At 40.0% G+C, this 15804-nt stretch overlaps 2 protein-coding genes and 1 long non-coding RNA gene across 3 annotated transcripts; all 3 read left to right on the forward strand.

The window, feature by feature from the left end:
* The first annotated feature begins 3797 nt into the window (after positions 1–3797).
* On the forward strand, positions 3798–11364 carry LOC124016438 (lysozyme G-like). Its single transcript, XM_046331997.1, has 5 exons — positions 3798–5716; positions 5864–5983; positions 6084–6100; positions 6141–6314; positions 10492–11364. The coding sequence occupies exons 1-5, from the start codon at positions 5713–5715 to the stop codon at positions 10660–10662; spliced, it is 486 nt and encodes a 161-aa protein (XP_046187953.1). The 5' UTR covers positions 3798–5712; the 3' UTR covers positions 10663–11364.
* LOC124015281 lies at positions 6374–8109 on the forward strand. The gene is made up of 2 exons (XR_006835129.1): positions 6374–7247; positions 7739–8109. It is a non-coding gene; the product is annotated as an uncharacterized LOC124015281 (long non-coding RNA).
* Positions 11365–12119: 755 nt separating the features above from the next.
* Positions 12120–14311, forward strand: LOC124015279 (lysozyme g-like). The gene is made up of 4 exons (XM_046330404.1): positions 12120–12311; positions 12458–12577; positions 12678–12910; positions 13487–14311. The coding sequence occupies exons 1-4, from the start codon at positions 12308–12310 to the stop codon at positions 13514–13516; spliced, it is 387 nt and encodes a 128-aa protein (XP_046186360.1). The 5' UTR covers positions 12120–12307; the 3' UTR covers positions 13517–14311.
* Positions 14312–15804: the final 1493 nt, after the last annotated feature.

A 15804-nucleotide genomic window follows, 5' to 3' on the forward strand; every position in this document is an offset into this window, starting at 1 on the left:
TATGTTTTCGAATGACATTCCCAAGAGGTAAAATATATAGCGAAAACAATAGTGGTCCTAAAACAGAACCTTGAGGAACACGGAAATTTACAGTTGATTTGTCAGAGGACAAACGATTCGCAGAGACAAACTGATATCTTTCCGACAGATAAGATCTAAACCAGGCCAGAACTTGTCCGTGTAGACCAATTTGGGTTTCCAATCTCTCCAAAAGAATGTGGTGATCGATGGTATCAAAAGCAACACTAAGGTCTATGAGCACGAGGAGGACAGATGCAGAGCCTCGGTCTGACGCCATTAAAAGGTCATTTACCACCTTCACAAGTGCAGTCTCAGTGCTATGATGGGGTCTAAAACCAGACTGAAGCATTTCGTATACATTGTTTGTCTTCAGGAAGGCAGTGAGTTGCTGCGCAACAGCTTTTTCAAAAACGTTTGAGAGGAATGGAAGATTCGATATAGGCCGATAGTTTTTTATATTTTCTGGGTCAAGATTTGGCTTTTTCCATACAGGCTTTATTACTGCCACTTTTAGTTAGTTTGGTTAACATCCAGTGGATAGAGAGACATTTATTATGTTCAACATAGGAGGGCAAAGCACAGGAAGCAGCTCTTTCAGTAGTTTAGTTGGAATAGGGTCCAGTATGCAGCTTGAAGGTTTAGAGGCCATGATTATTTTCATCATATAGTACTAAAACACTTGAGTGTCTCTTGATCCTAGGTCCTGGCAGAGTTGTGCAGACTCAGGACAACTGAGCTTTGGAGGAATACGCAGATTTAAAGAGGAGTCCGTAATTTGCTTTCTAATGATCATGATCTTTTCCTCAAAGAAGTTCATGAATTTACTACTGCTGAAGTGAAAGCCATCCTCACTTGGAGAATGCTGCTTTTTAGTTAGCTTTGCGACAGTATCAAAAAGGAATTTTGGATTGTTCTTATTTTCTTCAATTAAGTTGGAAAAATAGGATGATCGAGCAGCAGTGAGGACTCTTCGATACTGCACGGTACTGTCTTTCTAAGCTAGTCGGAAAACTTCCAGTTTTGGTGTGGCGCTATTTCCGTTCCAATTTTCTGGAAGCTTGCTTCAGAGCTCGGGTATTTTCTGTAAACCAGGGAGCTAGTTTCTTATGACAAATGTTTTTAGTTTTTAGGGGTGCAACTGCATCTAGGGTATTGCGCAAGGTTAAATTGAGTTCCTCTGTAAGGTGGTTAACTGATTTTTGTCCTCTGACATCCTTGGGTAGGCAGATGGAGCCTGGAAGGGCATCAAGGAATCTTTGTGTTGTCTGAGAATTTATAGCACGATTTTCGATGCTCCTTGGTTGGGGTCTGAGCAGAATATTTGTTGCGATTACAAATGTAATAAAATGGTGGTCCGATAGTCCAGGATTATGAGGAAAAACATTCATATCCACAACATTTATTCCATGTCACAAAATTAGGTCCAGAGTATGACTGTGACAGTGAGTAGGTCCAGAGACATGTTGAACAAAACCCACTGAGTCGATGATGGCTCCGAAAGCCTTTTGGAGTGGATCTGTGGACTTTTCCATATGAATATTAAAATCACCAAAAATTTGAATATTATCTACTATGACTACAAGGTCTGATAGAAATTCAGGGAACTCAGTGAGGAACACTGTATATGGCCCAGGAGGCCTGTAAACAGTAGCTATAAAAAGTGATTGAGTAGGCTGCATAGATTTCATGACTAGAAGCTCAAAAGACGACAACGTCATTTTTTTATTGTAAATGTTAGCAACACCTCCGCCTTTGCAGGGTGCACGGGGGATATGGTCACTAGTGTAACCAGGAGGCGAGGCCTCATTTAACACAGTAAATTCATCAGGCTTAAGCCATGTTTCAGTCAGGCCAATCACATCAAGATTATGATCAGTGATTAGTTAATTGACTATAACTGCCTTTGAAGTGAGAGATCTAACATTCAGTAGCCCTATTTTGAGATGTGAGCTATCACGATCTCTTTCAATAATGGCAGGAATGGAGGTCTTTATCCTAGTGAGATTGCTAAGGCAAACACCGCTATGTTTAATTTTGCCCAACCTAGGACGAGGCACAGACAAGGTCTCAATGGGGATAGTTGAGCTGACTACACTGACTGTGCTAGTGGCAGACTCCACTAAGCTGGCAGGCTGGCTAACAGCCTGATGGCCTGGCCTGGACTCTATTTCATTGTGGAGCTAGAAGAGTTAGAGCCCTGTCTATGTTGGTAGATAAGGTGAGAGCACCCCTCCAGCTAGGATGGAGTCCGTCACTCCTCAACAGGCCAGGCTTGGTCCTGTTTGTGGTTTAGGGTTAGGGAGAGTCCCAGAAAGAGGGCCAATTATCTCCAAATTCTATCTTTTGGGAGGGGCAGAAAACAGTTCCAACCAGCGATTGAGTTGTGAGACTCTGCTGTAGAGCTCATCACTCCCCCTAACTGGGAGGGGGCCAGAGACAATTACTCAATGCTGACACATCTTTCTAGCTGATTTACACGCTGAAGCTATGTTGCGCTTGGTGACCTCTGACGGTTTCATCCTAACATCGTTGGTGCCGACATGGATAACAATATCTCTATACTCTCTACACTCGCCAGTTATAGCTTTAGCCAGCACCATCTTCAGATTAGCCTTGACGTCGGTAGCCCTGCCCCCTACAGCACTTCCCTCCAGAAGCCATGAGAAAGATGTCCGGCTGCGGGGACCGTGCGAGGGGATTTATACTAACGTTGCGGTCTGTACTTACTGGTGGCACAGGCGCTGTTTCATCCTTTCCTGCACTGAAATTACCCTTGCCTAATGATTGATCTGAAGCTGGGCTTGCAGCACAGCTATCCTCGCCGTAAAGCGATCGTTATCCTGTATATTATGAGTACAGCGACTGCAATTAGAAGGCATCATGTTAATGTTACTACTTAGCTTCGGCTGTTGGAGGTCCTGACGAACCATGTCCAGATAAAGCGTCCGGAGTGAAAAAGTTTAATTTGAAAAAGTTGAGTGAGGGGAAAAACAAAAAATATAAAAAACGTAACGTTGTCAGGTAGAAAAGTAAGGTTGGCAACAAAACGCACAGCAACACGTAAACAAGTCTGCAAGTCGTGACCGGGGGGAACACTTTTGGCTCGTGAGAGAGCACTACTTTCAAAACTACTGGCGGAAATCATCCAAAAGTTAGACAGTCTGTCATTGCATAGCCTAAACACATTCTTATTTAACTGCTGCCTCATTTTAAAGGAACAATATAGGCTAGTCTACGACAAGAATAAACTAGTTGTCATTGTTTTATATAGCTCTTTATATACCTGGCACTAACATTCGTCCTGATCTTGTCCACATTCACATTGTGCCCACATTTAGACAGGTGTGAACGATTAAAAGACCCGTTGTGAACTGATTGTGATCAGATCTACCTGACCAGCTCCAAACACATTGTTTCTGGATATCTTACAATTTAAAATAGATCTGGACGGTCAAACCATTTAAATCATAACTATACCGCCTTCTATAATCATTGACTCAAGGCATCAATTATTGAGAGAAAAAAGGTCATTATTTTGAAACAATATCTTTCAAATAATTGGAATGCTTGAAGGGACCAGGAAATCTGATCACAATGTGGACACATTTTTAAACAATGGGTAGATGTGACCAACCTGTGATTGGATAATCTTGATCGGATCATAAAACCATGGCTTATGAGACAATGGCAAATTAAGCCAGAGCCAATGCTGAAAGTTTAAATATTTGTATATCTGACATAATATAGGATAAAATAACTCTTCTACCCCAGGTGCAGAGCCCAACCTCAGTTTTCGCAAGCAGGAGAATCACAGCACCGACCTTCAAGCTAAGACCCTGGCTAAGCTGGCAAGTCAACATTGGAGTCAACATGGGACAGCCTCCCCGTGGAACGCTGCGACACCTTGTAGTCCATGCCCGGATGAATTCAGGCTGCTCTGAAGACAAAAAGGGGTGCAACTCAATATTAGGAAAGAGTTTTATACACTCAAGAGTATCTTTTAGTGTAATAATGTTATTGCCGATGTAAGGTTGTTTTTCTTCACTGAGTGGAAGACCAGTGTATGTGTGTAAGTGATATTCTTCAAGAATCAATGGGTAGCCTATATTTCATTCATTTGAACTATTTAAAAAATAGCTGTAAATATCAGAGTGGGGACTTTAAATTATGAGCAACGTGACTTACCAGGTTTTTATCATCCTTTGTTCCATGCACAGCTCAGATATATTTCAATGAACAGGATGGGCATACTTCACGAGGGATTGTTTCTGGACAGAGCTGTGATTTCCTGGAAATCAGGCTCACTAGTGCCTGTCAGAAGGATTGTTTCTGGACAGAGCTGTGATTTCCTGGAAATCAGGCTCACTAGTGCCTGTCAGAAGGATTGTTTCTGGACAGAGCTGTGATTTCCTGGAAATCAGGCTCACTAGTGCCTGTCAGAAGGATTGTTTCTGCCTGGATTTCTGACGTAAATACACAACATTTTACTGTGTTGCTGGTTTCAGAAAGTGTCCCATTTTGCCAATACTCACCAAAAATATCCTCCACATATTCAGTCAGTTTATCTACTGTCTACTCTGTCATCTTGTGGATGTAGATTCTCGCGTTATACGTAGAGTAATAGGTGATCATTTGAAAAGGTGGAATTATACTGAACAAAAATGTACTATGCAACATGCAACAATTTCAAAGACTTTACTGAGTTACAGTTCATATATATTTTCCTTATGGAAATCAGTCAATTGAAATAAATTATTTAGGCCCTAATCTATTGATTTCATATGACTGGGAATATAGATATGCATATGTTGGTCACAGAAACCTAAATAAAAAGGAGGAACGTGGATCAGAAAACCAGTCAGTATCTGGTGTGACCACCATTTTCCTCATGCAGGGCAACATATCTCCTTCGCATAGAGTTGATCAGGCTGTTGATGGTGGCCTGTAGAATGTTGTCCCACTCCTCTTCAATGGCAATGAAATCACATATACTAATGTCTGGTGGAAAAACAGACATTTCATTTTCACCTCCACCATTCCTACTGTACAGCACCACAGGGTCCAAGTTTGTTTTCAAACTATAACATCTAACATTTCATTCAATTAAGTAACATTCTTTAAAAATACTGAAATTAAGTCAGACTAAAAAATCTAGCATATTCACGCACAGTATACACGTCTATCTTCTTCCTTACATGATTGTGTATTTGGATAGTAAGCAAGCATAAAACATCACAGGAAGGGTATAGATGGCTCTAACACATGTGTGTCCTCATGAGTGCAGGGGTCTGGTCTGGTACGGTGTCTTGAACCCCTGGGCAACACCCCTTCTGTTTGTCTTCCCCCCCTTCCCCGCACTTTTCTTTGATAAGGCACGAAAATGAAATGAACAATATTGTATAAAAGTGTGCTTCAAATTGTTTACTTTAAATTATTTGTAGCTATCGTCTCTATCTGTGCGTGAGAGTGCAGTCGACTCAGTTGCCCTACCAAGAAACACGTAATACCGTAAAGTGTTGTGTATTCGTGCATACCAATTCAGGCGGATACTGGCTTGACCATTTTGCGAGTGTCAGTTCAGTTAACAAATGGTCACATTTGTGCAGTATTGTTTAAAAAAAACCCGGCTCGGCTCGGGTTTAACATTTTGAGGATCCTTCAATTTCAAGAATTTTAAGAGAAAACAACAACATGGGTGAGCTTGATGTTTTTTCAAATACCGTACTTGTGTTTAGTAGTTGGAAAAGATTTAGTAAATAAAAGATTTGTTGTATTTTGGCATAGGCCTATTACCCTACAACAGGACAGTTAACCTCAGCTTGTGTTTGTCTTGTTGAGATAGCATTCCTGTGGGCATGGCTTGGAGACTTTATGAAGGTCAAGTCAAAGTATGGAGACATTATGGAGGTTAAAACTACTGGTGCCTCTAAGGAGACAGCAGATGCTGACGGCCATGCTAGCGGTATGTGGTCTATGAAACTAACAGAACCTACATAATCAATATTAATCCATACATCCATTTCATTCACAAAAAGACTGAAAACACATTTACTTTACAACAGGTTATAGCGGGGTGACTGCATCTGAGAGAATGGCAGAGTATGACAAAGATGACAAAGAAATACATTGACATCATCAGAGAGGTGGAGAAAGAGAATGAAATAGCCCCGGCTCTCATCTGTGGCATCATCTCAAGAGAGACCAGAGGTGGGAGAGCAATACGTAAACCGTCCCCACCAATCGTCCCAAAACAAGGCTGGGGGGACTATGGAAGAGGCTTTGGGCTAATGCAGGTAGGCACTCAGATTATGTGTAACTATTCATCGGTTGTGGGGTGTTCATGCATCTAATTTCTTTCAGGGACACTGATGGAAAAAATAATTCAATATCTTTGGTGCTGCCGAAAAAACATCATAATATATATACAGACTGTTTCGACTTGGACGCATACAGGACGCTTTAGTAGCCTTACACGAGCGAGCCAGCCAGCATATTTCCTGTGTCTGTAGCATGAGAGACGTTGATGTAAAAGTACAACCTCTGAACAGGATGCTAGTTTATCACGTGGTCTTTCCCCCAATCTATCTCCTTAATGTTAAGTGCGAAGCAGAGAGGAATTTTAACAATCTTTAGTATGACTCAACCGGGGACCTTCCGATCTCAGGGTAGAAACGCTAACCACAAGGCGACTGAGTTGGTATCTGGATTTGTGAAGGAGGCTATAAATGGAGTTCATACAGATTCATTTTAAAAAGCCATTGAATCTATTTCTGTTTCCATGACCTTTTATTGTTTGATGTTGACATGTTTGAAAGGCATTTCAACAGAAGTGAAGTACTGTCCATTGATTTCCATAATATTTTTCCTGGAACCAAATGGTGGCAAGAGAATGGGTAAATGGGACAGTGAGACACATCTTGAACAAGCCACTGGGATTCTTATTGACTTCATCAAAAAAATCAAAGACAAAGTTTGATAGTTGATAAATACTTGTTGGGTGGGGGGAATGCAATGGCAAACAATTCTAACGAAATCAACTGCACTGCATGGCTGGTTGGTTATTCGGCCATGATTGTTACTTTTCAGGGGGAATAGCTGCCTACAACCAGGGGATTGGAGCGATCCATTCGCTATGTAAGAGAGTGGATGAGAACACCACTGGAAAGGGACTATTCCAATGACGTTGTTGCCAGGGCTCAATGGTATCACACCAACTTGGTCTGAGGGTAAATAAACCAGAACATTCCATTGTGTGGTTCAGTTTTATCCAAAATATTCTCAGGCGTTCAATCATTCTGATGTGTTAGCATTGCAGTTCAGCAAGAGACATACACATTTGGCAAAAAACTTTAGTTTAAAAAATATACACAGTTAAAGGGACAATCTGCAGTTGCTATATCATGTAATGTCAGTCCTTGCAAATCAAATGTTATTGGTCACGTACACATATTTAGCAGATGTTATTGCGGGTGTAGCAAAAAGCTTGTGCATCCATAGCTCTGTCAAGGGATTTAGTGGTTACATTTCTCCAGCCCCATTCCTCAACTTTTTACCTAAACAGTGCAGGCGAGAACGCTTTTTGTTTTTGTTTCAGCTAATGATTGCCCCTTTAAAGTAGGCTAACTGTAATCAATACTACAAATGCCCAATACTACAAACTCTGGTGATTGATTTATAAAACTGCTTAGATAATAGCTACATCTTTCTTCTTCTTCAGTTCATATCATTATCATTGACCAGCATCCAGATCATTGGAATGACAGAGGATCCGACAGGTTACATTGTGTAGTTCAACTCTTTCAAACGTCAGGTGTTGGACCATTCAGTAACCTGCTATGATGATTAATGATACATTCACAATATGTTATACACAATGTAATATGAAGGTTTAGTTTGATGTGTTTATCTAACATTGTAGTTGCTACGGTTTTTTTTCTAGGTCAGTAGTCTGGTTTTTCCAATCAACATGAAGATCAATGTAATGAGGAATGTGTAAGGGTTAACATTGTGTTGAAAAAAAAGTATTTTAATGTTATGTTTGAGTCAGAGGCAGGCAGGCATCAGGCAATAAAGACTAATGTAACAAAACTTTTGGGATTTTCTCTTCTTTATTAGATTTAAGTGTTAAACAATTTTTGAAAATCCTGATGTATTCACAATATAATGACATTTATTCTGTTTGAAATATTGAGGAAATGAGACAGGGAAATGAAAGACAACAAAAATCAGAGTGAGACAGTAGCTGTGTAGATTGATACAACTGTCAGAACAAACCCTTTGAGTCATTCATACATGCATACAAAAAGCCTTGGAATTGAACTAGCCATGGAAAAAGTACACCATTTCCCCCTTGTAATAAAGCAAGCAAAGCAACTGATTCTCTACCAAAACATTTTAAAACAGGGGTTCCACCTCACTTTCAACTACTTGCTACTTTGTAACTACTTAGCATGTTAGCTAACCATGCCTCTAACCCTAACCCTTTTAGCTAACTCTTCCCCTAACCCTAACCCTTCTCTTAACCCTAACCCAGCTAACGTTAGCCAGCTAGTCAGAATTCGTAACATATCATATGTTTTCCAATTGTAACATATTGTACGTTTTGCAAATTTGTAACATAAAATACGAATTGTAATTCATAACATACAAAACGTAACATATCATACTAAATGGGGACATACATAAATTAATACATACCATACGAAACGTAACATTTCGTACTAAATGGAGTGTCTCGGATTCACGTACCAAAAAAAGAGCCTTTTCAAAAAGAGCTGTTTGTTCGCGAACAACCCATCACTAGCAGCTGCCCATGCTTGGTTATTTCTGGACAGAGCTGTGACTTCCTGTAAATCAAGCACACTATAGAGAGGGGAAATCCTTGTACACTATATATAATACAAATATAAAAAACTCTGACAGTTTTCATTGCACACTGTCCATGCACAATCACATTGGTGGATATAACTGAGGCTTCAGTTTCAGGTAGAAAAAAGAGGTGCGACTGTGTGAGGAGGAAGTCATTACCTGTTACAATTTTGCGACAGGTTCTTGCAAAACTACCGGCTGCGCTTAGTATATCATTTTGAGTATCCTCCAGTTTCAAGAATTTCAAGAGAAAACAAAAATAGATAAGCTTTATTCAGTGCAGTCAAATGGTGCAACTGTGTTTAATATTTGTAAAATATCTTTAATACATTTGTTACGCGATATCTCAATTGGCCCAAGGGGGTCGCTGCATCATTTGTGGGGGATGACATGTTTACTGTTGCCTTGTTACTTTACAATCTCTGTCTATTTATATAAGGTGATATGTTTGGTTTCTGAGCTTGAACTATTATTAATCATTAGTGCTGAAAGAGACATGAGGGGTGCCATAATGAAGCTTGGGAGGGGCTGAGTGCAGGGAACACGATCACATGTGGCTGTACTGATAAGGGGAGGAACCGTTTCAGGCCCATATCCCTCAGCTCCCTGCCTAGCAATAATGATGCAATGTTTGGCGATAACGAGGAGACTCCACCCAAAGTAGGGTATGTATACTACCACGGATGAAACCACGTTTTTGTCTAATGCAGCTGTATTGTCCCTCTGCGAAGAATAAACTTGGTTTAAGCTTTCATACTGTCCACCCCTCCCTTTTTTTGTTGATAAGGCACGAAAATGAAATAAACAATATCGTATAATTGGGATTATGGAATATTGAATAAGTGTGCTGAAGGAGCTGGAGCAGTTTTGCTATCCCAGTGGTTAGATGTGCCAAGCTGATAGAGACATACCCCAAGAGACTTGCAGCTGTAATTTCTGCAAAATGTGGCTCTACAAAGTATTGACTTTGGGAGGTGAATAGTTATGCACATTCAAGTTTTCTTTTTTGTGTGTCTTATTTCTTGTTTGTTTCACAATAAAACAGATTTTGCATCTTCAAAAAGAAAATAGATGTCATTGTTTTATATAGCCCTTTATATACCTACCACTAACATTCATCCTGATCTTGTCCACATTCACATTGTGCCCACATTTAGACAGGTGTGAACGATTAAAAGACCCATTGTGAACTGATTGTGATCAAATCTACCTGACCAGCTCCAGAGGTGGTCCGCGACACATTGTTTCTGGATATCTTACAATTTAAAATAGATCTGGACGGTCAAACCATTTAAATCATAACTATACCGCCTTCTAAAATCATTGACTCAAGGCATCAATTATTGAGAGAAAAAAGGTCATTATTTTGAAACAATATCTTTCAAATAATTGGAATGCTTGAAGGCACCAGGAAATCTGATCACAATGTGGACACATTTTTAAACAATGGGTAGATGTGACCAACCTGTGATTGGATAATCTTGATCGGATCATAAAACCATGGCTAATGAGACAATGGCAAATTAAGCCAGAGTCAATGCTGAAAGCTTAAATATTTGTATATCTGATATAATATAGGATAAAATAACTCTTCTACCCCAGGTGCAGAGCCCCAACCTCAGTTTTCGCAAGCAGGAGAATCACAGCACCGACCTTCAAGCTAAGACCCTGGCTAAGCTGGCGAGTCAACATTGGAGTCAACATGGGACAGCCTCCCCGTGGAATGCTTCGACACCTTGTAGTCCATGCCCGGATGAATTCAGGCTGCTCTGAAGACAAAAAGGGGTGCAACTCAATATTAGGAAAGAGTTTTATACACTCAAGAGTATCTTTTAGTGTAATAATGTTATTGCCGATGTAAGGTTGTTTTTCTTCACTGAGTGGAAGACCAGTGTATGTGTGTAAGTGATATTCTTCAAGAATCAATGGGTAGCCTATATTTCATTCATTTGAACTGTTTAAAAAATAGCTGTAAATATCAGAGTGGGTTTTTATCATCCTTTGTTCCATGCACAGCTCAGATATATTTCAATGAACAGGATGGGCGTACTTCATGAGGGATTGTTTCTGGACAGAGCTGTGATTTCCTGGAAATCAGGCTCACTAGTGCCTGTCAGAAGGATTGTTTCTGGACAGAGCTGTGATTTCCTGAAATCAGGTTCACTAGTGCCTGTCAGAAGGATTGTTTCTGCCTGGATTTCTGACGTAAATACACAACATTTTACTGTGTTGCTGGTTTCAGAAAGTGTCCCATTTTGCCAATACTCACCAAAAATATCCTCCACATATTCAGTCAGTTTATCTACTGTCTACTCTGTCATCTTGTGGATGTAGATTCTCGCGTTATACGTAGAGTAATAGGTGATCATTTGAAAAGGTGGAATTATACTGAACAAAAATGTACTATGCAACATGCAACAATTTCAAAGACTTTACTGAGTTACAGTTCATATAAGGAAATCAGTCAATTGAAATAAATTCTTTAGGCCCTAATCTATTGATTTCATATGACTGGGAATATAGATATGCATATGTTGGTCACAGAAACCTAAATAAAAAGGAGGAACGTGGATCAGAAAACCAGTCAGTATCTGGTGTGACCACCATTTTCCTCATGCAGGGCAACATATCTCCTTCGCATAGAGTTGATCAGGCTGTTGATGGTGGCCTGTGGAATGTTGTCCCACTCCTCTTCAATGGCAATGAAATCACATATACTAATGTCTGGTGGAAAAACAGACATTTCATTTTCACCTCCACCATTCCTACTGTACAGCACCACAGGGTCCAAGTTTGTTTTCAAACTATAACATCTAACATTTCATTCAATTAAGTAACATTCTTTAAAAATACTGAAATTAAGTCAGACTAAAAAATCTAGCATATTCACGCACAGTATACACGTCTATCTTCTTCCTTACATGATTGTGTATTTGGATAGTAAGCAAGCATAAAACATCACAGGAAGGGTATAGATGGCTCTAACACATGTGTCCTCATGAGTGCAGGGGTCTGGTCTGGTACGGTGTCTTGAACCCCTGGGCAACACCCCTTCTCTGTTTGTCTTCCCCCCCTTCCCCGCACTTTTCTTTGATAAGGCACGAAAATGAAATGAACAATATTGTATAAAAGTGTGCTTCAAATTGTTTACTTTAAATTATTTGTAACTATCGTCTCTATCTGTGCGTGAGAGTGCAGTCGACTCAGTTGCCCTACCAAGAAACACGTAATACCGTAAAGTGTTGTGTATTCGTGCATACCAATTCAGGCGGATACTGGCTTGACCATTTTGCGAGTGTCAGTTCAGTTAACAAATGGTCACATTTGTGCAGTATTGTTTAAAAAAAAACCCGGCTCGGCTCGGGTTTAACATTTTGAGGATCCTTCAATTTCAAGAATTTTAAGAGAAAACAACAACATGGGTGAGCTTGATGTTTTTCAAATACCGTACTTGTGTTTAGTAGTTGGAAAAGATTTAGTAAATAAAAGATTTGTTGTATTTTGGCATAGGCCTATTACCCTACAACAGGACAGTTAACCTCAGCTTGTGTTTGTCTTGTTGAGATAGCATTCCTGTGGGCATGGCTTGGAGACTTTATGAAGGTCAAGTCAAAGTATGGAGACATTATGGAGGTTAAAACTACTGGTGCCTCTAAGGAGACAGCAGATGCTGACGGCCATGCTAGCGGTATGTGGTCTATGAAACTAACAGAACCTACATAATCAATATTAATCCATACATCCATTTCATTCACAAAAAGACTGAAAACACATTTACTTTACAACAGGTTATAGCGGGGTGACTGCATCTGAGAGAATGGCAGAGTATGACAAAGATGACATAAAGGAATACATTGACATCATCAGAGAGGTGGAGAAAGAGAATGAAATAGCCCCGGCTCTCATCTGTGGCATCATCTCAAGAGAGACCAGAGGTGGGAGAGCAATACGTAAACCGTCCCCACCAATCGTCCCAAAACAAGGCTGGGGGGACTATGGAAGAGGCTTTGGGCTAATGCAGGTAGGCACTCAGATTATGTGTAACTATTCATCTGTTGTGAGGTGATCATGCATCTAATTTCTTTCAGGGACACTGATGGAAAAAATAATTCAATATCTTTGGTGCTGCCGAAAAAACATCATAATATATATACAGACTGTTTCGACTTGGACGCATACAGGACGCTTTAGTAGCCTTACACGAGCGAGCCAGCCAGCATATTTCCTGTGTCTGTAGCATGAGAGACGTTGATGTAAAAGTACAACCTCTGAACAGGATGCTAGTTTATCACGTGGTCTTTCCCCCAATCTATCTCCTTAATGTTAAGTGCGAAGCAGAGAGGAATTTTAACAATCTTTAGTATGACTCAACCGGGGACCTTCCGATCTCAGGGTAGAAACGCTAACCACAAGGCGACTGAGTTGGTATCTGGATTTGTGAAGGAGGCTATAAATGGAGTTCATACAGATTCATTTTAAAAAGCCATTGAACCTATTTCTGTTTCCATGACCTTTTATTGTTTGATGTTGACATGTTTGAAAGGCATTTCAACAGAAGTGAAGTACTGTCCATTGATTTCCATAATATTTTTCCTAGGTTGACGTGGACCCACAAGAAAAGGGGTGAATGAGACAGTAAGAAACATCTTGAACAAGCCACTGGGATTCTAATTGATTTCATTAAAAAAAATCAAAGACAAGTTTCCTGAATTTACCGAGGAGCAGCATCTTAAAGGTGCAACTATTATTAATCATTAGTTCTAAAAGAGACATGAGGGGTGCCATAATGAAGCCTGAGTGCAGGGAAATCGATCACATGTGGCTGTACTGATAAGGGCCTCCCCTTAACCGTTTAAGGCCCATAGAGAGAATGTCTGACAATGATAAGAATGACCTAAATAAGTACAAGGCCATTATCAAAAAGGTGGGGGGGTGGGTATGAAATAGACCCAGCTATCATCTGTGGCATCATCTCAAGAGTCCAGAGGTGGGAGAGCAATATGGGACAAGAATGGCTGGGGGGGGGGACTATGGAAAGTCCTTTGGGCTTATGCAGATAGGCACTCAGATTATAATTAATTGAAGTCACTGATTGGCCAGAGAATTCCAGTCACTTGGGAGGTATTCATAAGGGCAGGCAACACAAAGCATTTCAGAAAAAAAGGCAGCTTTCTTATTGGACAAATCCAGGTAGTCCCTCTGTTTTCTTCCTCTTGGTGCCTAATGAATACATCCCTGGTGTCCAAGGTATGAATCAGGTCCTCGAAGCCCAGATTTGAGAGCTTCGAATGGAATTTATAGGTTAATAAAGTTGTCTTTCCTATTTCTGTTTCCGTTAGCATTTTTTGATGCTGAGTGCCATGTTTGAATGAGATTACAGTGGGGGCTGGTCGTAGGACCTATAGGAGGACGGGTTGATTGTAATGGCTAGAATGGAGTTAATGGAACAGAGTCAAACGTTGTTTCCATACATTTGACAGTTCCAAAAACTCCATTCCAGCCATTACAATGAGCCCGTCCTCCTATAGGTCCTCCCATCATCCTCTTCTGATTACAACGTAAGTGAAGTGTTGTCCATTGATTTCCATCATATTTCCTAGGTTGATGTTACTCCACATAGTGGTAACCACACTCAAAAGGGAGAATAGGACAGCCAGGACCATCTTAAACAAGGCACTTGAGATTCTCAGAAATTTCATCAAAAAGATCCAGAGAAAGTTTCCTGACTGGACCAGGGAGCAGCTGCTGAAAGGTACGACGTTTGATAAGTCCTGGACTAACCAAATGTGTGGCCCTTGTCAAGAACATTTTAGCCTCTTATGGAAAGCATTGCTAAAACCTACCTTGTTTTTACCCTCAGATGACGTGTTATTTTGACTATTATTATTGTACTGCCAAAGCTCATAAGAAAATGGACACCTACACTATAAGAAAGGAATTCCATGATGTTGCCTTAATATATCATTCAAAGTAAACTGTGGGACCTACCATCCTTTTCAGCCAGACCATTCTAACAACATGTCCTCTGATGTCTGTGTAGCCTAAATGTATCTGGAAGTTAGGCCATACAGACTTCATTAACAAACAGTTAATATCTATTTTTTTTTTGAGACCAGGCAAGCAAATCAAAAAGTTAACTTTGTAAAAATACTATAGCAACCTTAGTTCAACCTCATTACCATATAACGACAGACATTTGATAGGATCTCTGTTGTCAAGACCCCATGTGTCAAAAGTGGAATAGCATTAACAGGGGCATCCGTTAAACAGTAAATCAACATTGTGGTTCTTAGTAGCCCGACCTCATGATCAATGTTAAATTCACAAAATGGTATACACAATGTAATAGGAAAGTTTAATTTAATGCATTTGTCTAACATTCTAGTTGCTTTCAATTGCATGCAACAAGGAATGTTTTCTGCTTTACAAAAAGTACAGCTTTTTCTAATCTAATGGTATTTTCGGTAGGAGTCCTACAACATCAATATGCTTAAATACATTTTTTTCTTTCTTTAAACATTGTTTGAGTCATAAGAGGCATGTAGACTTCAGGCAATAAAAGACTCATGTAACATGTCTCCACAACGTTTTGGAAGTTTTCTTTATTTGATTTGTCTCCAAAAAAATCCTGAGGTATTCACAATATAATGGCATTTATTCTGTTTGAAATAGAGGAAATTTAACGGAAAATGAGAGACAGCGAAAAGCAGAGGGAGACAGTAGCTGTGTAGATTGATACAACTGTCAGAACAAACTCTTGAGTCATACATACAAACAGCCATGGAATTGCAATGGCGATGGAAAAAGTATATACAATTTCCCCCCTTTCAAATCGAGCAAGTCATGCAATACTGCATTTAGAAACCCTAGGGAACAAGCAAATTATTCTTTATCAACATTTTAAAAACAGGGCTT

The sequence above is a fragment of the Oncorhynchus gorbuscha genome, linkage group LG26 (genome assembly GCF_021184085.1).
Source record: "Oncorhynchus gorbuscha isolate QuinsamMale2020 ecotype Even-year linkage group LG26, OgorEven_v1.0, whole genome shotgun sequence".
In the NCBI taxonomy this organism is placed as follows: Eukaryota; Metazoa; Chordata; class Actinopteri; order Salmoniformes; family Salmonidae; genus Oncorhynchus; species Oncorhynchus gorbuscha.

What these genes read in the sequence shown, in the direction of transcription:
- LOC124016438 (XM_046331997.1), top strand. An exon ending in GAGGCTTTGGGCTAATGCAG is followed by an intron (nt 6,315 to 10,491) that starts GTAGGCACTCAG and finishes CTTCTACCCCAG; the next exon opens with GTGCAGAGCCCCAACCTCAG.
- LOC124015279 (XM_046330404.1), top strand. An exon ending in TGCTGACGGCCATGCTAGCG is followed by an intron (nt 12,578 to 12,677) that starts GTATGTGGTCTA and finishes ACTTTACAACAG; the next exon opens with GTTATAGCGGGGTGACTGCA. An exon ending in GAGGCTTTGGGCTAATGCAG is followed by an intron (nt 12,911 to 13,486) that starts GTAGGCACTCAG and finishes TATTTTTCCTAG; the next exon opens with GTTGACGTGGACCCACAAGA.